General features: G+C 40.2%; 1 protein-coding gene across 2 annotated transcripts; it reads right to left on the bottom strand.

Moving 5' to 3' along the window:
• Positions 1-904: 904 nt before the first annotated feature.
• plpp2b (phospholipid phosphatase 2b) lies at positions 905-20,558 on the bottom strand. Of its 2 annotated transcripts, XM_007558748.2 has the most exons (7): positions 20,290-20,558; positions 20,030-20,096; positions 5,421-5,572; positions 4,977-5,239; positions 4,535-4,592; positions 2,734-2,910; positions 905-1,962 (listed from the first exon to the last, which is right to left on the bottom strand). In XM_007558748.2, exons 2-7 carry the CDS (start codon positions 20,088-20,090, stop codon positions 1,804-1,806), a joined length of 870 nt encoding a protein of 289 aa, XP_007558810.1. In that variant the 5' UTR covers positions 20,091-20,096; positions 20,290-20,558; the 3' UTR covers positions 905-1,803. The 2 variants fall into 2 exon arrangements, with proteins under 2 accessions (XP_007558810.1, XP_007558809.1); XM_007558747.2 differs by having other exon boundaries at positions 20,030-20,558.
• Positions 20,559-20,880: the final 322 nt, after the last annotated feature.

Genomic DNA, 20,880 nt, shown 5'->3' with positions numbered 1-20,880 from the left:
GCATGGGCTGACTGTGGTTGGAGTCAGTGTTTCAAGAGCCACCACAGATAGATGGACTACGATGTTACATTCCTAGTGCTAAAATGCTCTTGAACCAGATATCAGAATGATCTCAGCCAGGATAAAGAGAAAAAAATATTGAGACTATTGCCAAGCGGTCTAAAATCCATCCCAACATAACATTTTAGAGCATTTCATGCTTTTGTCTGAGCTATGCAGATGCAGATTTGAACCTCCTGCAGGACCTGGCACCTACTCACACTGTCCGAAGTACTGATGGCTTCTTTAATTACTGTGGTATTACTGAGCTGGATTGGCCTGCAAGTTCTTGCCTGATCAAAATCCTATAGAGAATATATGAAGGATTTTCGGGCGGATGACCGAGACACATGGCTCAACAATGCAAACGGGCTGAAAGCCATTAAAGCAGCCTGGGTTTCCTGACACCCTAGAAGCCCCATGCCACATTTCAATGGTGCAGCTATTTCTCTAAAATGAACAATGACCAAATTATGCATATACTGTAGAATGTGGGAACACATGGACCGACGTCTGTTAGCCGTAATCATAAAAATCGGTTGAAAAAAAATAAAAAATAAAAAGTTTGAAACGCATCACTGTATGTGATGAATCCATACGAGTTTAGCTCTATGATCTGAATTACTTTATTAAATTACCTGATCTAAGAATTTCAAAGTCATTGAGATGCACCCGTGTGCTTTAAAGCATCATCCGTTCTTAAAGGTTCAGTTTCGCGTCACTGAAGGTAATCCTTTATTCTTAGTAAAGTCTAGTCCTGGATAGTATCGAGTTGTTGCTCATATTGTTTAGTGAAAGTTAAGACAGATGAATAGCAATCTGAGGGCACAGCGGTGTGCAGATACACAGTTCCATCTGCATTAACTTGTGCTACATTGTCTCATCTCGTGAACATTTAAGGTGCACTAAAAATGTTTGCTAATACGTAAACCAAACCATATATATTTTTTTACAGACATTCATAGTTGAGTTGTAATTCTCCCTCACTGCGAACCGATCAAATCTTCACACACAAAATTGAAAAACACCGGAACAAATGCAAGCTTCAGCAAGCTAAATTTTCTAACACTATTTTACTGTTTTTTTTTAAATCACTTTGAAAAACTACTTGCAGAGATATCTGTTTCTTTCAGGTTGTTAAAACTGAATTTCAGCCACATATTCCAATACCGACCTGTGAAATAAAGCTCGTCTTACAGAATAGTTAGCTTACTGGATATGAATTAACAAATGCAGATTTCTCAGAAGCAGGCGATAAGGAGGAGGACATCAGTTTTTTTTTTTTCTTTCACAAGGTTGCAAGAAGGCGCACACTGTACCTCCTGGGTGTAATTTGTTTGCGACAATATGAGCAACAATTATTCTACGTGGTTACACTGAACTACAGCTTTGCTACAGTGAGTTTAGAGCCCTCTAAATGCAACTTCAAGAAAGATGCTTGGAAGGCAATGTGCTCTCTTCTCCTTTACAAGGGAAGCAGAGGTTATTGTGTTTTCCTTGACAGGGGCGGCGTCCCCTCTTAATCATTCCAGTGGAGCAGATGCAGAATGAGTGGTTGAAAAAAGGAGAAGAAGAGCTGATGAGCTCATGAAGTCAAAAAAAACAAAAACAAAACAAAGAAATTGTAACATTTCCAGAATTGGAATCGAGACTTGAACTAAAAGCAGCAGACCGCACAAACGGAGCTGCGGCTCCTGCGTCGGGAACCTATTGCACAGGTTTGGGTGTCTGCAGGCTGCAAGCCAAGGGAGCCGACGCCTCTCATCACAAGGGGCCGGGATCGTTGCGGTAGCCGCAGTGGTTGCCGTGCTCAGCGTCTGCAATCTGCAGGCTCGGTTTCCTCTCTGGCTCCTCGCAGCTCCCCGCGTCTGGGCTCGAGCCATGCGCATGGCGCTTCTTGAAGAAGTCGGACACAAAGCGAACCTGCAGCGTGAGGCGAGAGGAAGGAGATCACTTAGGAGGCATTTTTCTCAGAGAGGATGAAAAAATAAAAAATAAAAAAAAGGCAAGGCTGGAAATTGTGATTACATCTGTTTGGAAGGGTCTGTGCAGCGCCGCTAAGTGACACGCCAACACTTCTATGGACTCGTGTATGAGAGGAACTCGCGGAGCGCACGGCCAACTTCTGAAGGTATAAAATATTGCCTCACAGGGTTTCTTTTTGCACGCAGGGAAGTGGAGGCCAGAGACATGCATTAAGGCTACAATTAATCAAACGTGCATAAACTGTGCCTCTGCACAACTTTAACCAGCCTGGCTGGTTGAAGCGAACACAATGAACATACTGGCAGGGAATCGTGACACGCCATTGATGTTTTACACTCCTTCAACTTCCAAGTTACTGTCGACATTTAATGAAGCTAAAAAAAAAAAAAAAACGCTTCATCTGTGATTTTCAGCACTGGAATGGGTATTATTAACAGTAAGAGTTCCATATTAAACGTCTCACCCTGTTTGGTTTTCCAATCATATATTCCCCACTGTAGTGAGATTTAATGTTAGGACGTCATTAGGTGAGGTTGAAGTTACATCAAACGGGACAAAATGTCAAAACGCGAGCACGTTTCAAGCAACCCAGACAAGATCAAAGACGCCCCCGAGCCGGGTGCAGCTGAGTTATTAGCTGCCATTTTGGGAAGTCTGGCGTGTTACTTGTGTTTGCCTTAACAAGACGTCGTCGTCTTGGAGACTCACGTTGAGCACGGCAACGAGAGCTCCCTGCAGCAGCCCCACCACCACGTCGCTCCAGTGGTGCTTGTAATCAGAGACTCGGGTGTAACCCACGTACACCGCGAAGGCCACCAGGAAGAACTGGATGGTGGGCCGCAGAAGTCTGGCCCACTTCGCCGCAAGTCTGGCCTGCACGTAAAGCTGTGATGGAAGAATAAACGGAGAGAAAGACCAGTTAGCAAATCCAGACAACAAGAAAGACATTATAAAAAAAAACAACAAAAAAAACAGCTTTCATATTTATTTTGATTTGCTCAGATTTCACCAATTTACTCTCTGACCAGAGAGAGTGGCCAGCTCCCGATGTCATGCAAGTCTTAGATCGGATCCTGCTTCAGCACAGCTGAACAAATGGTTCAAATTATTCCTCCGGATGTCATCAAGGTCTGCAGAGCATTGATGAAGCAGGTCCTACCGCGCTCCCTCAATGCCATCTCATAAAAATGTGCAACATTTCTTTGTGAGTTGTTTTTGTTTCTCGTCTTCATTTTTTATGCATTTTGACACCGGTCTGCCAATGGAACTGGAGATTGAAATTAGCCACCCGTCAATAAATCACCTACTGTAGTTTTTAAGTGGATGTCACGTGGGCACAAAAAAGTCAATTATGTGAAAAATGTCTGTGTGCCTACTTCAAAAGTAAAACAGACTAACACGAGAACACGTGTTGAACACAAATATAATTTATATCCAATGTGGATGAATAAACCAGTAAGTGCCGCAGCCTTTCTGAAGGAAACGGTGAAAGCCAACAAATATACAAATCTGGCAGCTGCATAAAGTTTCTTCTCAGCTTCTGTTGAAGGTGTAATAACTGGCATCACATTCGCGTCCTCCTGCCACAAGGCCATACTTTACACTGTAGGACACTTTTTAAAGCACAGCCCACAGGAGACACATATGAAGTGACTGCTCAGCTCTGTTCTTTCTGTCTGGAAGTTCGTCAGGTTTCGCTCGGTTGCAAACAGCACAACCCCAATCACTTTGTCCTTTGGCAAACATCCGGCTTGAGACCTTCTGTCCCATCGTAGATTTTGATGGATTTAAAAGGCGTACGGCATAAAAATAAAATATTGTTTCAAAAAATGGCTGTACACCTGTTTGCAGCAGCCTCACTTTCTAAAAAAAAAACAAAAAACAAAACAGTTTCTAATGCTAAGATGAAGGATGCCAGGGATGGGGAATATTAAGGCAATGAAATACGGAAAATGGTGGACAGCTTGCTTTTGAGGTGGAGTGAGTGAGAACGCACAGAACGCGATGCGGTTGGACATGGAGGCTGAGCAGCAGCGCCATTAGCCGAGCTTAGAGCTGACCTTCAGGAAACAACCACACCAGTTATCTTGCTTTGGTTTGTCCACTGGATAACAGGGTGGATTATTCACAGCTGCAAGTAAACAGGCAACATGTTCTCCCACAGAGGTAAGAGACTGCAATACAAACTAAAGACCTGGAAAGGTCACAAAATGGAACACAAACTTCTTATGAAATAAAATTCTGCAGACGTATGATCAGTTCCACTCTGCTCATTTCTCCTCATGAACCCCTTCCTTTTTTTTTTTTTTAACGTCTATACTGGTTTAATCTGGCTCCATGGGACTTTTCTACTGTTCAACAATTGCCCATTGATAACACATCTGCAAACACAAGCATCTGGGGACTGGAATGCCTGATCCAAAAGCAGGTGTTTGCAGTCCGGCGCTGAAAACAGATATGTCTGCACTGTTTAAAAAAAAAAACAAAAAAAACTCAAGGTTCCACTTACCGCCAGGAAGAGCATGCAGTACATTCCAAAGGAGGAGTGTCCAGAATAAAAAGATAATCTAGGAAAAAAAGAAAAAAATTTAATTAATCCTCTAGAGAGTTTATTGTTAATATCTTTCGGATTGTTCTTCCATTTTCCTGCACATTTATTACCATACATAGGCACTGTGAATTCAGTTACAAACAGGCAGAACCTCAATATGTTATTAGGCTTTAAAAAATTGGGGTGATATTGAAACCTGAATAACTCTACAAATGCATGAGGTAAATATGCCCGTCATATCTGGAAGATGAGACGGGAATTGGGAAGTGAAGAGCTTTAGTGTTTAAAGCTCTTCTAAAACCCGCTCAATCAGCCATTTATACAGTCCCATGTTTGATCTTTATTGCCCATTGCCTCCTCCAAGTTATGATAAAAATTACAGTCATAGTTGTTGTCCTACCTCGACTCTGTGACTTCGTGCAACTGGCCTGTGCAGTTGATTTCCAGCACGTATCCCGTGCAGTTCTTCGGCGCGCACACGGCCATAAAGTTAGGCCTCGGACGGCCGATTGTGAACTTGGCGATGTCCGTGAGCGACTGGCTGACAGTTGCTCCAAACACAAAGGTTCCCACCACCTTGTAGAGTGCTGCTACATACTGATTAAACTTTGAATTTGAGTAAACTATCTTTTTGTGGACTAGATAAGCTTCTCCAGAGGAGATCTGTGGGAAAAGTAAAAAAAATAATTAAATAAATAAAAACACATTTGTCGTTCAATTAGAACAGTTTTTTTTTAAATCTTTTTTTATATTCACATCATTTCCTTAGTGCACCATAAGCATCACACTAGATGTTTTTTTTTAAATGGCTGTTTATTTTGTATAATTCTGAGGAAAAGCTTACAATAATGACAGTGCAGGTGATGGTCATGACTCCCATCATGCTGTGGGAGATGGTGTCTGGTTTGAGCGGGTACTTGATGCTCTCGTCGTCACAGTGAATCCCCCGTTGATAAGGCTTGAACCTAACCGTCAAAATGATGGAGGGCAGGGACGCTGGAATATAATCAGAGCAACAGAACAGTGGATTAGGCGACATATTTAGGGCAATGGTCGCTTCTGAAATAAGGCACAGCTCCGTTTTGCTGCATTAAACGAAGTGGATAGAATGATGAAAGCGGATACATTCTTCCAAATACTTGAATGTCACTTAAACAATTAACGATCGTCAAACAACTTGGTGTTCCAAAAATCGACAATCCCAAATTAGGGCTCTGGATTAACACAGGCCTAATCCCTACAGAGAGTTTATGGGCTGCCCTCAATACCAGGAAACCTACCGATTAAAAATTATATTAGAGACGGATTGGGCATGAAAATCAAAGCAGATTTTATCCATTTTTTTAAGAGGAAAATTTCAAGAATTAAGTATTTTTTTTAAATTCTAATTTCTACAAGCTTTCAGACATAACACCCCTTACTAAGCTGGAGGAACAAGAAATATTTAGTTTAGTCTCTGACTGTTTACTTGTATTCCTTCTTGCGAGGCTTTAGCTTTTGAAATGAATCAATAAAAAAAAGAGACAAGGAGGGTTAAAAAAAAAAAAAAATCACAATTCTGGTAAATGTCGGGTTGAAATTCCATAAAAAGAAATGTTGAAAATTGAGGAAAAGCATTCCTGCCATCAGTTGGGTGTGTCTATAGTGAAGGAAATAAATCATACAAAAGACGGTTCTGAAAAGTCCAAAAACTCCCACCATTTCCAAATGCTTTAGCTGTGTCTAAAAATAACACAAAGTAACAAGCAGAAGCCCAGAGAGAGCATGACGTCCTTGAGTCGTTCGGAAACATCCACCCCCCCCGCTCCCCCAAAAGAAAACACATCAGCCTTTCCCAACTCTAATGTACATCCTTATCCGTTTTGTGCTTTTCACCACCGCAATCTATTACAGCTGCCGGGAATTATAACTGCTGCTTGTCTAATGCTGTACCCTTCCTCAAGGTTACAAAACGGAGTTGTGGCGTTGTATGACTGGAGGAGGATCCCAAAGCTATGTGGGTGAAAGGTCTCAACCTCAACAACTCCACATACAGAAATCATTTATCCAACCTTGGGCTTTAAGGAAGCAGTTTTGTTTTCTGTACTTTGTCTCAACTGCGTCTCTTTAGAAATTCCCGGTTTTGTGAAGTGACACGTTTCATTCTGTGGAAGTTACTTGCTCACATTTTCGATGTTCGTTACATTAGCCAGAGCAAGAAGGTCTTAGCCCTTTGTAGGAATGCAATCCTCCACTCCAATGTCTACCGCCGAGGTAGTCTCGGGGCCACTGTGGAAATACCAGGCAGCTGCATATTAAATGAAAGAAAAACAGCAACGAAGCAGCACTGGCTAAACTTAGGAAGTGCACTTGCCAATGGTATTATGTTCCTTTGCAAATTCGTGAAGCGCACCCCTCCCATCCTTCAGAAAAATGTCTGCAGCTGACATAATTCCAGCGAGTTTTCCAGTGAGGCTGACTGATGAGAAGCTGTGAGGAGAGAGACCGAAAGGAAAACACACTGAAGTGAAGCTTTCTGTGTTTAACTCCACTTCAAATGATGGATGGGTGGGTGAACAGTCCAATAAAAACAAAAAAGGAAGACATAATAGTTTTTTATGATCACGGGGCTTTAACTTAGGTAGAGGAATCAAATCTATTAAACTCTATAATATAATCATTCAAAAATCCAACATTTGTTTCAACTTTAGCACGCCAGAGGAAAGTAGCAATTGTAAAATCATAAATTACGTTTTTACCAATTGCAAGTTAGCCATCTGTAATATCTGTGAGCTGCGCAAAATCAAGTCAGACAAGGCATAACGTGCAAGACGACACCAGAAGTTGATCTGCTGCTCATTTTAGGGAAATGAGACGCGTCACTTCACCAGAAAAACCTGGTCAATTGCATTTAAGAAAGCAAAACAGTGAATCAGCCAATCATATGGGTCATCAAACCAAGTATTAATCAGCAAGAAAAGGGAATCTAGGGATTTTTACAATGCCAAATGAACTAGTATGGGAATTTCACAAACTGTTGATCTGGGATTTTAATTAATAACCACTGCTTGACTTTAGAGAGTGGTATGAAAAAGAGAAATATCTGCTGAGTGGCAGGTGAGCAGAGAAAGCGTTCTCAATATCAGAGGAAATTAGAAAACACAGTCTGGAATTCACTCAGGCAAACTAAATGTACAGGTTGGAAAATCGTTGCCTGATGTGACGAGACTCAGATTCAGATGGTAGCGTCAGAATTTGATGTAAACAAGAATGACTCCAAGCTAACGTCAGGCTGCTCTGTGTTCTTTAAACACCGCAGCCATCTGGAGTTTTCTTGCTGACCACTTCCATCCACTTATGCCCACAGCGGATGATGGCATCGTTCAAGTCGGAGCTTCCTTGCCAACTCCAACCTCATAAATCCAATATGACTACCACATATAACAAAAAGCAGTGACAGCTGTAGTAATTAACAACTTATTTGCACTTGTAAAGTTGAGAAAATCCCGCTGGTTTCCTAATTTGCTACCTCAAAACAACTGGGCTGCGTTCTCTTTAGTTATATATTAAGAAATTAAGCTGTAGAGCAACACGAGGCTTAACTTGAGCAGTGTGAATTTTCTTTTTTTTTTCTTCATTTAAAGAGTTTGTTGTATTGCAGTTTTTCTTCTTTTGCAAAAAAGTAAATTAAACAGCGCTGCTGTATTTATATGAAAACCAAAAAGCTATTAAAGATGTCATTCAATAAAATAGTTTTAAGATTTTCAGTGGGTGTCAAAAACATTTAAAAAAGAGCGCCAGATTAAAACTCAGCTCACTTTTTAAGTCCCAGTTTACAGGAAGGCCTTCGATGCATTAGCTCCTGATTATGACTAGTCACCGTCTTTTCCACTTTAGGGTGAGACAAAAGGATAAAAAAAGATTTAAATAGAAGGCTTGTTTGTTCCACATCAAAAATTGGTTCCAAGAACTGCTAATGCATCTCCCCCCACCTCCTGAGTAATTAGCACAATGTTCTCCATATCCTGAAGATAAAACTTGCTCTTAAATTAATGCTGATGGACTTTTTCTCTGGGGGGAAAAAAATTTGTGGAAAACCACAGATAGTTATTTGCCCATTTGGTACTTTTACAGCAATTAGTCAGAAGCTAGTTTTAGAAAACAGGATATTAGATTACTGCTTAGAAATTTCCTCTCTGGTTCATCACACATTACAAGTGCAAGATTTAGTAGTAACAAAAAAAAAAAACCCACATATTGAGGCTTTAGTTGGATGTTTTGCATTTCCACACTACAGGAGATGAGCAAGGTCATCGTTTTCCAACGGACCAACTGCAAATGTCTCTCTTTTACACCATCAAGACAAAATAGAGAAGATGTTTTTTGCTGCCAACAGAACAAATACAGCGCTTAACTGAATACAAGGCACAAAAGTATGACTGAACCCTAGAGTAGCTGAGCTTATAGAATAGTAATATACTGATAAATCTATCTCTGATACCCTCTAAATGCTGTTTAGACATGCAGGGAGGTTGGAGCTGAGAGGAACATGCAAAGAAAAGTTTGGACTGGGACTAAGCACAAGCATTTCTTGTTTCACTGATAACCATTGAAACCACCACCTCACACTCAAAAACCATTTGTAAACCATAAATTATTATGGTGGAAACCTCAATTTAGTCTGCATACATCTGAAACTACATATTGTTTTTTTTTTGTTTGTTTGTTTTGTTTTGTTTTTAACCAACCCTAACCACACTTTCTTGCAAACGGCAGCTGCAACGTCGACCACCTACACCAATACGAGAACCGCTACCCGGTTTGCACATTTACACCAACCATGTTGTAGATATGCGACTGTGGGGTTGTAAACTTGCCCAAATTTTCCCTCATGGAACCAGTAAAACGGCATCTCAAACAACCACATCCCAACGTTTAGTCAAGTCTGCAATATTTAGCCGAGACCCTGTTTCAGGCACAGCAGGAGGGAACCTTGATGTAAATTTTACTGATGTGGCTTTTGGAAAGCGCCTCGTTCATCTGCATCCTGCAGCCTGTTTCCAGCTGGAAGGAGCAGAGAGGGCTGTTGAGAAGATTAGCTCATTTTCTTGTGCAAAGTTTTACATCAGACCCAGATGAGATCCAAAGAATGATGTAATGACAGTAACTGTATGTGATCTGGTTTTTACAGTGTTTAAATACGATGGCAGAAATGAATAAAGTGCCCCTGGTACCTCTGGTAAACAGCCTTAAAATTAATTGAGCAGAACTCCCTGTGACTTGTTTAGTTGCTTTAAACTGTAATAATGACTCTAATCATAAAAATAGGAATGTTTATGTGAGAACATACAGTCTTGAGGGCAAGCATGGAAAACATAAATGAGTCTCTGTTATGCACACAAAGGACAGTAAAAGTGATTAAATATTTGAAAAACTTCTAAGACGTGCTGATCATCTCAAAAAAGTGCAAACAAAAAATGGATATTATATTACACATATATAGAACCATCATTTGTAATCATGTGATGTGTTGCTTTTCCATGTTAATAAAGTATTATGCAGTAAAGTTAACTTAACATTTTCCATGTGTAAATGAATAAATAAACCGAGCTTTAGGTTCTGCAAGACACCAACAACAAAACAACTGAACTAAAACTTAGATACTGAGAGAAAGTCAGAATGAATCACATTTTCCTCTTGTGCGTTCAATGAACTGTTTAAAGCAACAGAAACATAAAATGGGTAGAATTTGTTCCTCGAAATATTCCAAGGAAACCACTTTTGTTTTTCCAAATTCAGTGTATTACAAAGTCAACACACCCTTCAACCTTAAAAAGGTATACAACTGTAAAAAAATGTATTCAGAAAATTTGAAAACTTACCTGAATTTATTGGGATTACATTAATCCCCCAAAATATAAACGAGTATTTTTTATAATAAAATAATCTCACCATTCCATGTAAGGGCAAAGAATTGGGGCAAATCTATTTGGACATGCATATGCATATTACATAAATAGCTTTTAATCAGAGGTACGCCACCCGCATTAGTTTTGTTTTTGTATTTAACTCGCTTACCAGTAATTGTGCAATAATTTATTTCAGTCTTCTCTGCTCCAGCACATCATGAACCGTGTTTTATGAACCTGCTATAACAGTTCCAACAACAATTCACCCAAAACATAAAATGTTTTTATCATTTACCTTCTGAAGGATTTTGTTACTCATAAATCTTAAGTAAATATCATCTAGTTCTGGTGAGAATCGTTGCTGACCGAGGAGTTTGCACCAACGACATGCTAACGTAATCTGTCCTTTCCATTTTGATATGACTCATTGATATTTCAGCTGAAATATCATTCAGCTGAAACATCGAGCCATTACATCGAATAACCATGGTTATTCGATATAATACTGAATTCCTTTATTCCATAGGACCCGTTTCGGTGAATTTTAAAAGCAGCCAGACATTCAAATGCAAAACACAGATGCAAGTTTCAATTACACTCCATTCCAAGTGCTCCAAATATCATAGTAAATGTACATTTTGGATAGATAAAATATTAGTTCTTCGCATAGGTAGCTGTGAATATGTGTTTGCTCTTAATAGAGGTGACGAGAACCCGCGAGGCACACTGTGGCAAGGAAAAAAAAAATTCCGACTGACATACGGCTCTACATCAGCCAAAACATTTTTTTTTTTTTTTACGCAGTGAGGGATGTTTGCATTGACATAATAAAAACAAGCTGAAACTGGAAGGTAAGCCAAAAAGGAAATGCTTGTTTGACCAGATATTAAATCAGCAAGCTTTAAAAGGTTAGCGTCAGAGTGACCTATGCAAGCAAAGTCAATACAAGTGTTTGCTTAATTATAACAGCATGGTAAATAGCACCATGTAGCTGAGAAAAACAGACATTTTAGGCAACACAAAGCCTTCAAAAACCTGCTAGTCTGGAGCCATTAATCACTTTTTCAGGCAGGAAAAGGAAAGTGAAAAGCTTCAAAGAAAGGAACCCGTCTGCAGAAACAGGTTAACTTTTTCTACAAATTAACCTCACAGAAGTCTGAACAACTTTTGAATATGCATTTTTCCCAGTAAGTCATAGGCTAACGCTTGTTTTGGTTTCTTTAATGCTTAAGAAATCCCCTTAGCAAAACATGGATTTTCCCAGTTAGCCACACCATTTATGGACACAGTGAAGTCAAGACATCTGGCATTAAAAATACCCAGGCTTGTGGAAAAAAAAAAAAGATTCATTTTTCATTCTCGTTTGTACATTAGGCACCTCCGTGTCACACTTCGGCTCGCAAGTCATAAATTACAAGTTTGCTTCTAATTAAAAAGGCAGAGCGAAAAATGATGTAAAGACTCTAAGACTGCTAGTGTGGTAAGCCCTGAAAGTGTTTATGTGTGTGTGCGTGTGTGTCTCAAAAGCACTGGACCCCTGTGGATAATATCTGCATAAGAACAAACAAGCCAGTCTCTTGAAACGCAGACATACACAGATCGCAGACCAAAATAGACCCACTGGCACAAAACGGGCCTCCGTTTGCACCGCGACACAATCCCACAACCCAAACGGACGTTTCTGAAGGGCTGCCTCGACTTTAAAGAGCAACTCTGTCTGAGTCAGACTAAACTCAGACTCAAATGTTTCTGTAGTACATACGTGAAGGTGCAGCGGGTGCAGGCCTTGATTCAGGGCAGAGGGGAACCTTTCCCCTGAACACCTGCTTTGACAGACTGAACTGCGGTCAGAAAGCTGATCTACCATCGGAAAATTTTAATAAGAGTGGCGGGGTGAAAACCACTTAAATTTAAAAAGCCACCGTTTAAAGAGTTTGGCTTCTCTCTTGAAAACAACACGTCTTTTTGTCCAGACGGCTGCAGATTAGTTGATCCGAAGTGAAGAGGCATCGTGGTGTTGCTCCAAGATGAAATGCTTATAAGGTGTTCATGGGAAGTGTTGTCCGTTCTTCATCGAAGCCCACGCGTGAACTCAGACGCTGATGCTGGAGGAGGATGTCTGTGCTGACATAGCGTTATATCAACACTGTCAGCTCGAGTTGTTTTGGACAGAAAAAAAAAAAAAGAGTTTGTATCAGCAGTGTTTTGGAGAAAAGCAAACACGTTCTCAGAATAGTGCAAAGTTTACATTCTAGTCAAATAAACACTTTTAAAAGATTTTAGGAACTTAAAAAGCAACTCAAAGTGAAAAATATTGATGTGTTCTTGTGTTTGTTTCATTTTTTTTTTTTTAGTATTACTAAAACATCCATAATTTTGTGAGAAATCCTAAACCTTTTCACTTTTTCTTTTTTTTTTTGCTTTTCTTAAAACTACAACAAAAAATGCAAAATATTAGTCATCTATAAAATATTCTGGTATAAAAATATAATTATCTGTCGTTATCCCAGAGAGCTTAGCTTTACAGCGGCTGACAATCCCTAAAGCTCACCAACAATAAGTTTGGGAGCAGAGGAGGGCTCAGCTTTCTCTTTCATGCTTTCAACAAATGTCAAGTTATGCTTTCTTCTTCTTCTTCTGCTGGTGCAAATATAGCTGCCTCAGTGGGTGCTGCTTTATTTAGCTGATGGATGTGCAATTATCCAGCACCACAATCGCAAATGTGAGCCAAACTAGAGGCTTCTCACATCATCTCTCTGTTTATTTGCCTGTCTTCTCCTTCCTTGTCCTCTGTCTCATATCCACTTCACTGCCTTGTTTCCTTCCAGAGAACAGAGAGGGGGGCATCTTGAGTCAAGCTGCCATGTTGATCTGAAAGTTGCTACAGTGCAACTCACACATATACTCCTCTGACGTAAGCGATTGCACCTGCATGACAATTGCTTTCCTTCATTTGCAAAACCTATAGTCTGGGTTTTCACTTTAGCCAATTTCAATGTCTTTGGGTGTGTGTAGGTGTGTGTGTGTGTGTGTGTGCGCGAGAGGGCTGTTCCCATGCCCCCGGGGTTGCCCCGCTTCATCTAAGGCTTTCCTTCAGGGTCACAGCTGGATCTACCTCCCTCCACTCTCATTTCCTGCCTTTTCCACATGAAGGTCACCGAATGAGTTTCCTCTTTCTGGATTTTGTTTCCCCGTCAGCCTTCTCCTTGCGACGCTCGCCTCTTCTCGTGTCAAGCCATTTCTTCCTTTTTAACTTCTCATTCCCAGATTCCTCAGCGAAACCCTCCAGTCCTTTGACTCCCACAGAGAAGGACTGAATGAGGCGCAACACTCCTTGTTCTTAATCTGTTTTTCCATCTTCCTTGCAACAGGAAGTCACAGTGAACAGTTATCATCAGGTGATGTTGCACTTCTTAAGTCAATCAATTTGCAGTCAGAAAACAACAAACCCTCCCTCCCTCCCTCTCTCTCTCTCCGTCTCCCTGCAACCGTCTCCCGGGACTGACTCATGTGGAAGGCATGTGCTGAATCTACAACCTCTGTCGGCGTTGGCCTCCGAAATTCCAGTTCGAACGAGGAACGCCCAGCCTCGCCAGTCACAGCAAATCCTGCCGCCGCCACGGCCCGCTCTTTGTTTTTTAATCCCAGTGTTTGGCTCCGTCCATCATTTACGCGTGCTTTGCTGCAAGCGGAGCAGAAGAAGACACAGAGCTACAGGCGAGGTGGGCAGACCAGCGCGAGAGCAGTTAGATCTGTGCCAGCAATCAAAGAGTCTGGCTTTGGAGGGGATGAAAGAAGTAGGCCACACAGGTTTATTCCTAAACCAGAATGGTCTGTAGGAGGAGTTTAGAATTGCTGTGATGTGTGAAAATGCACTGCGTGGTGATGATCTTCTCCGAAAAAAAAACAAAAACAAAAAAAACAAACAAAAAAAAACAACACTGCTGACTATCAAGAGATTTATCTCCTTTTTTTGGTGTAAAGGGAGTAGAGTTACTCCTGTCTTATAACTTTAGACGACCGCACAACAAAATATCTTAAACCGCTTTTCAACAAAAGTGCTGATGAGATGACTGTGGACAGGGTTGTACCATTTGCTAAAAATAAAACAATGATAATGTGTATTTATTACTTCTCACAACAATTATCAATAAGTATCGATTTGTAGCTAAAGATTTATTATTTTTTTATGTTCCACTATCATGTTTAATTAAGTTCAAATGACACAGACACTGCAGACCCACTGCACTGTTGGCCTGAGCTGCCAATCAAAACAGGCTTTGGCTTCAGCCGGACATTAAGTGGGATTCATTTATAAACGTTTTATACATTTCCACCAACGATTTTGAAAACAATAAAAAGCTATTTGATGCTTTTTGTTTTCATACGCTAAGTGCTTAAGTGCTTTTTGTTATAAAGAGCAGTTTGAGTGAGACAAAGAGCAATTTGGAGCAGATTATGCAGCCGGCTCTGCAGAAGAAGATTGTTTATAGAGTTCCAGTAAAAACTCCAACGAAGGGAAGATAAAGCAGTCCGTCTAAACTGGCTTTTGAACAAACTGATGTTTCTCCCCCGAATCTAAACACTGAGCTCAAGAAAGCATTGAGACACAACCACCACGCAGTCACAAACGGACCTTCTGACTCCAGTTGTCAAAACTTAATTTCAGCACTTTGAGACTCTGAACAAAGAGCTGGATATAAATAAATAAATACATAAAAAAACTGCAGAATTTTTGCAAGCTTGTTTATCAGCTTGTAAACACACAGCTTTGCTCCTAAAAAGCACCTTGCTGCTTTCCTGAGTGCAGATATACAGTTGACAGACAAACAGTCCCACTCAAGAACATTATTTTAGTTAGATGTCAATACGAAATGAATAAAAATAGAAACCCTAACCCAAAATTAGGACATATATACTATATACTCTATTGAACACAGTGTATGGTCAGATCTTTAACCCAGTGGGTGTAGGCTTAGCTAGCCCTTGTCCAGCTATTTGCTGTGCTCTCCTATGCTTTTGTTTTTCCAAGTAGAACTGGTCAAGAAGGCAATGGGCAAGCTCAGGCTTACCAGACTCAAAAGCTAGGCTAGAGATCTGGAAATCTGAGAAGTTCCCCCCTTCTGGTCAGTAATAATAATGCAGACAAAAGAAAAGATTTGCTATTTAAATCCACGCTTAAATAGGCTTTGCCAGCAACTTTTGTTCTTTGGACCACCCCACATTAACTTTGTTTAAAAAAAAAAAAAAAAAATCTCGGGAATTTTAGTTGTTTGTCTGAGGTCTAGTTTCCATGACTGTTGCTCCCCTGAGGGAAACTATTCCCATAATGCACCCTCCTTTTTCTCTGGAGAACCCAGGACTGGAGAACCCAGGACAATGAGTCTTCCCAACAAAGCCACATGACAGGCCTTGCTTTCCGAGAAATGCAGAAAGTGTTTCAATATTGAACTCTCACAAAACAACCAGAATACTTGTGCCACGTGAAAATAATAAACTTAACAGCATGACACACTTAGAAAGGCTAAATTGTTTAAATTTGCATGTATATCTTTAACAAAATGTAAAAGTAAGATTTATAATTCTTCCATTTCATGCAGCGAGGTGTCCGAATGATTAAACAAAAAAACAAAAAAAAGAGAGAGAAATATCTGAAGGAGCAGGTTTGTCACACTATACAGACATAATGGTGCAACAAAGCATGCACACATGGAAACACAAAGGGATGCATGTGGGAAGTGGCCCAGAGGAGATACGATCTCACAACAATCAGAGCATCTTTTTACAAAGCTCACTGCAGAACGGCTGCAGAGGCTGAGTCATGCAGCAATTAGCGCAAAGATCGCTCCTGTGACTCCTCCACCTGTAGCGCTGCATCTGCAGGACCTTAAGCTGTGGGCAGGGAGAGGTTGCAGCTCATCTGTCTTCTCTGTGCTGTGGGCCCACACCCTCTTTGTGATTGTGCTGAGTATAAACTCACCCATACACGGAACATGAGAGGGGGAAGGGATACATGCTGAGGGACGACAGAAGGGGAGGAATGTAGAGAGAGAGAGAGAGAGAGAGACGACTTCAAAACAAACCTCACAACAAGTAAGACGGCAGGACTGGCAGATAAGGAGCAACTTATAAGTTGAAGAGAGTCTAGATCAATGTTCCACTGTAGCCTTTCACGGCGTACGTTGCCCTTAAGATTAATAAGCAGACAACAGATAATCCAGTCGTGTGTCATCACTAGCTGTTAGTTTGATCTCGACAGGAAAGGGTGTGATTATCAAAGAGCAAATTGCTATCAAAGCTGCTGCAGTTTGGGCTTTCTCAACAAAACAGATTGTTAAGGAGGCGTCGACACAAACGACAAAGCTGGAGGTAATCTTGGATCATCTTGGATCAATCGTGGACTGCGGGAAAATGGAAAACTCTCCAACCCCACTTCAAAAAACTCAGCTTTTGTTTATGTTAATGGTCAGACTAATTACAAGACCCGTCGAGCGGTTATTACACAGCGGGGGCGACCTCGTGTAAGCTTGAGGTCGGTTGGCTTGGTAGATTGCCTGGGTGGGAGGACGTGGGTGGCAAAAGGGAAGCGGGGTGAAAAATCAAGGGTGGGATACGGGGGGAGCCGGACAGGGCCGTCCGACCCAACCCAGACGCTAATACCGGACATGTGTTCAGAAAATATCTGCGGTCCCAACCGCTTGACCTCCACACCGGGAAATCATTTTAAAAAGCTACGGATGTGGAGCATCGTTGCTACCTTCATCCAAAGGAACAGGGAGAAAAGGATGAACTAACAGACAGTGAAATAGACCAATGGCTTTAAAGGCATAGTTCAGATTTTCTGATGTGGAAATCAGCAGTCAGTATGTGACCTGCAGAAGACAACGGTCTGGAAGACCCCATTTTGGATAAACTAAGGTCAAAAATCATGATGCGAAACCAGTCATCTTAGCCTTAGAAGACCAGGAACACCATCTGATGGAAAACTACTGCTGCATAAACGCAACATTCCCTTAAAGCACCTGACACGACTTAACTTTGGGTTCAAAGAGTTTCTCAACTAAACTCTCTTTAAAATCTCAGCTTTGCAGCAGATTGCAGACCTGCTGTCTTCAGCAAATAATCTGACATAAAACAATCAAATAAAATGTTAAATTCATAACTGTTAAAAAAAAAGAAACATGGTGGTGAAAATTGATCTCCAATAGCATTTTCACAGGCTACAATAAAGTTTTGAGTACGAAATCATTGAAATGCAGCAGATATCTCTATTAGCTTAACTCAGTCAGAGGTTCTGGTGCATTCGTTTCAGTAATACTGCATTTCCAAGTTTCAAATTGGATAATCCAACATAATGTCCTTTAAAGTCAAAATTAGGTCCAATAAAACCTGTGGTTTTAGAGTAGCCTCGAATTTGAAACCTAATATGACTGCAGTGCAAATAAAAGTGTGTTTAAAGCCACCAGAATAAGCCGTTTATGTGCCCTTCAGATGGTTTGCATCTCATTAAACAGAGGCACAAATAGGGCATAAACTAAACAATTTCAATTCAAAACGCCATACTAAGTTTTTCCAGAATTTTGTTTCAATTTTTTTTCATTCTACGTGCGATCCATTCGTCATATGTGCATTGAAACGTTTGACGCAAATTGCCTGACTAAACACGTAAAAGGCAAAAGCCATGAAAACCACACACTGTTAAAATAAGCAAACAAAACAACAACAAACAGCACTGCTATTGCCCAATGTGAAATCCCACAATTTGTAGCACTCAAGTAAAATCTGCCCATTGAAAATCTGCTTCTAATTATGGTGTTCCAGTCACAGAAATGAATGAATTTCTGGATTTAATATTTTGAGACACTTTTGTTGTGATCTTTGTGGTGGAGACCGTTTTGGTTTGCAAAGTTAAAGAAAAAGATGTATAAATAGCCATTGGTTGGCGCTCTTGACGTACACAAGAGATGCGACTCTTGTGCACAAACATCAACTTCTACTTCCTGTCAATTATCATGAGCTGACCTCTAGCCTGGCCAGTGAGATTACGCTCAAAAAAAAGTTCTCACTTAAAGCACCGTGTGCTTTCTCCCCTTGACTTTGATTGTCTCTAGGATTTGTTATTTTTACCGGGTCAATCAGCAAACAGAAGGAGACGTTGTGAACAATGATGTCGATTTCCTGCGCTGTTTTAGAACTGCAGTCTGAAATGGCAGCAGAGGAAGTGAAGGAAGCTGTTCAGTCCATGCTGGCCACGCCTCCAAACATTTAATGCTTGAACAATTTTAATAACATGACAGGACACATGAAACAACAAAATTAATAGGAAGAAGTCGTGTATGCATTTTTTTTTTATAGATGTGGTGGTATTTGGAGAAATGATTATTTCCTGAATTGGTACAACTTCACAAAAAGCACCATCTTACAGAGGGCACAACCTAAGTGAAAGGAACTGACCATTCATCACTGCTCAGCTGAACCAGATAAAAAAAAAGATAAAAAAAGAAAACAACTGAACAAAAACAGTACCTCATCAAAATATGATCACAGTGGGGCAGCTAAAAAAAATGACTTGTACATAGTGATCCTGCTGAGGATTTCTCCTCTTTGCTCATCTTATAATTTGTTTATCTTTTAAGAACTGTGTCTTGATCTGTCTGGGAGCTCTCAAGACCAACTTGAGTGGAAATTCACAAATTAATTTATATGTTATGATTTATTTTCTCTTTCTTTTCGTATTTCTATATTCACTTGTATTTTTTGTATACATAGATTTTTATATTGGTTCTGCTCTGTCCTCTGTACAATGTAAATGTAAATTAATTAAATAAACAATGCAAATTTCCCCACTGCGGGATTAATAAAGGAATATAATATATCATCTTATCTTATCTTATCTTATCTTAAGGTTTTGGTCAAATTTCCATTTTTGAATTTCGTGTTCCAAAACGTTCCAAATTACATCATGATTACCTTCATCTGTATTTTTAAAACTTTGTTTTATTAAAGAGGAAATTATAAAAATAACTTCTGCCTGCATGTAGTCCGAAAAAAAACAGCCATGTGCTGGGCTGCAGCGGAAGCCAAAAAAAAAAAAAAAAAAAAAAAAAAAAACCGACTACTAATTGGTACAGCATTCTTTGGACGATTCTTGGCAGACAAAATATTTAGGCAAATGAGGAGTACGCGGTGCGCACACATGCATATCAAATTTCCATAAATAAACATTGAAGTTCATGCAGCTCTTTAACGTTTTGGGGGCGTTTTTTTATTTTTATTTATTTTTTTATTACATGCTGCCTGAACCACGTCCAGCACAGATCTGCAAGAATTAACTCACGTCGTTCACAGAAGTACTTTTATTTGGCCAATTTACCAACACCAGTTGAAAAAGTCGCTGCTTCTGTTACGTGTTCAGAAACTGAATTTGTAGAAAGAATCTGCAATCAGAGTAAAGAGCTCTGTCTGGCAGATGAATATTTGCTGACAGCACTGAAATCCAAACCTCAGATAAAATCAGGGGAGACCAGAGTGACGTGTTGTTAAAAAGTTTTTTTTCATAACTTACCGAGCAGAACGCACACCACGTCCATCGCCACGCACAGCCACTTCTTCATAAAATCGGACATCTTCTTCTTTTCCATTAAAAAAAAAAATAATAATAAAATTTTAAATTTAAAAAGAAAAAACAACTTAAAAAATATCTACTTGCTCAAAAGAGTAAGCAAGTGCATGTGTGTCCTCTCTCGCTTTGAAATCAGATCTAGAGAAATAAACCTGCAGAACTGGTTCTTCCGGGAAACTTTTTTTTTTTTTCTTTCCCACTACCTGTGTCGTCGCTGGCCGCAGAGGTGCGTGACTCCTCTGGACCTCTCACGGTGCGTTTCTGAGCGGGAGACACGGAGCGAGGTTTCAGAAATCCGGCGCCCCTGAGTGCGCATTACTGCTCTGAAGGAAGAACCCGAGGCAGCAACGAGAGCCTCCAACTTCCTCGGCGCTGGAATCGTCCCCGAGTCTGGAGTGTCCGCTCACACCGCCGATCTGCTTCTGGTCCCTCCTCCTCACTTCCTTCTCTTACTTTAGCCCCCCCCCGCCCCCCACCTTTTACACACAGCGACCAATGTATGGAGTTAGATTTGTTATACATGCTGAAAGGCTCCGTAAAAATAGACTCAACCAAAAAAAAAAGTTTCAACCCAAAAAAAAAATAAAAAAAATAGACTCATCTTAATTTTTTTTGTTGTTTTTAAGATTTTTTTATTTTTTTTTTGTTTGACATGATTTGTTTTTGATTGAATAATTGTGAAACGAATCTCAGAAATCTGACTTTTTTCTCAGAATTCTGAGATTAAAGTCAGGACTGCTTTATGTTTTTTTTTTTTTTTTTTTTTTTTTTTCCGTGGGTCCAATCCTCTTCCA

Source organism: Poecilia formosa, unplaced genomic scaffold (assembly GCF_000485575.1).
Source record: "Poecilia formosa unplaced genomic scaffold, Poecilia_formosa-5.1.2 Scaffold98, whole genome shotgun sequence".
NCBI classification, from domain to species: domain Eukaryota; kingdom Metazoa; phylum Chordata; class Actinopteri; order Cyprinodontiformes; family Poeciliidae; genus Poecilia; species Poecilia formosa.
Note: the sequence above shows the minus strand (reverse complement) of the source record. Positions and strands in the feature narration are given on the sequence as shown.

Coding starts and splice junctions, on each gene's coding strand:
- plpp2b (XM_007558747.2), bottom strand. CDS start 20,105: ATGGAAAAGAAGAAGATGTCCGATTTTATGAAGAAGTGGCTGTGCGTG. Junction 5,573..20,029: donor CGTGGTGTGCGTTCTGCTCG/GTAAGTTATGAA, acceptor ATTATATTCCAG/CGTCCCTGCCCTCCATCATT. Junction 1,963..2,733: donor CTCTCGTTGCCGTGCTCAAC/GTGAGTCTCCAA, acceptor CTCACGCTGCAG/GTTCGCTTTGTGTCCGACTT.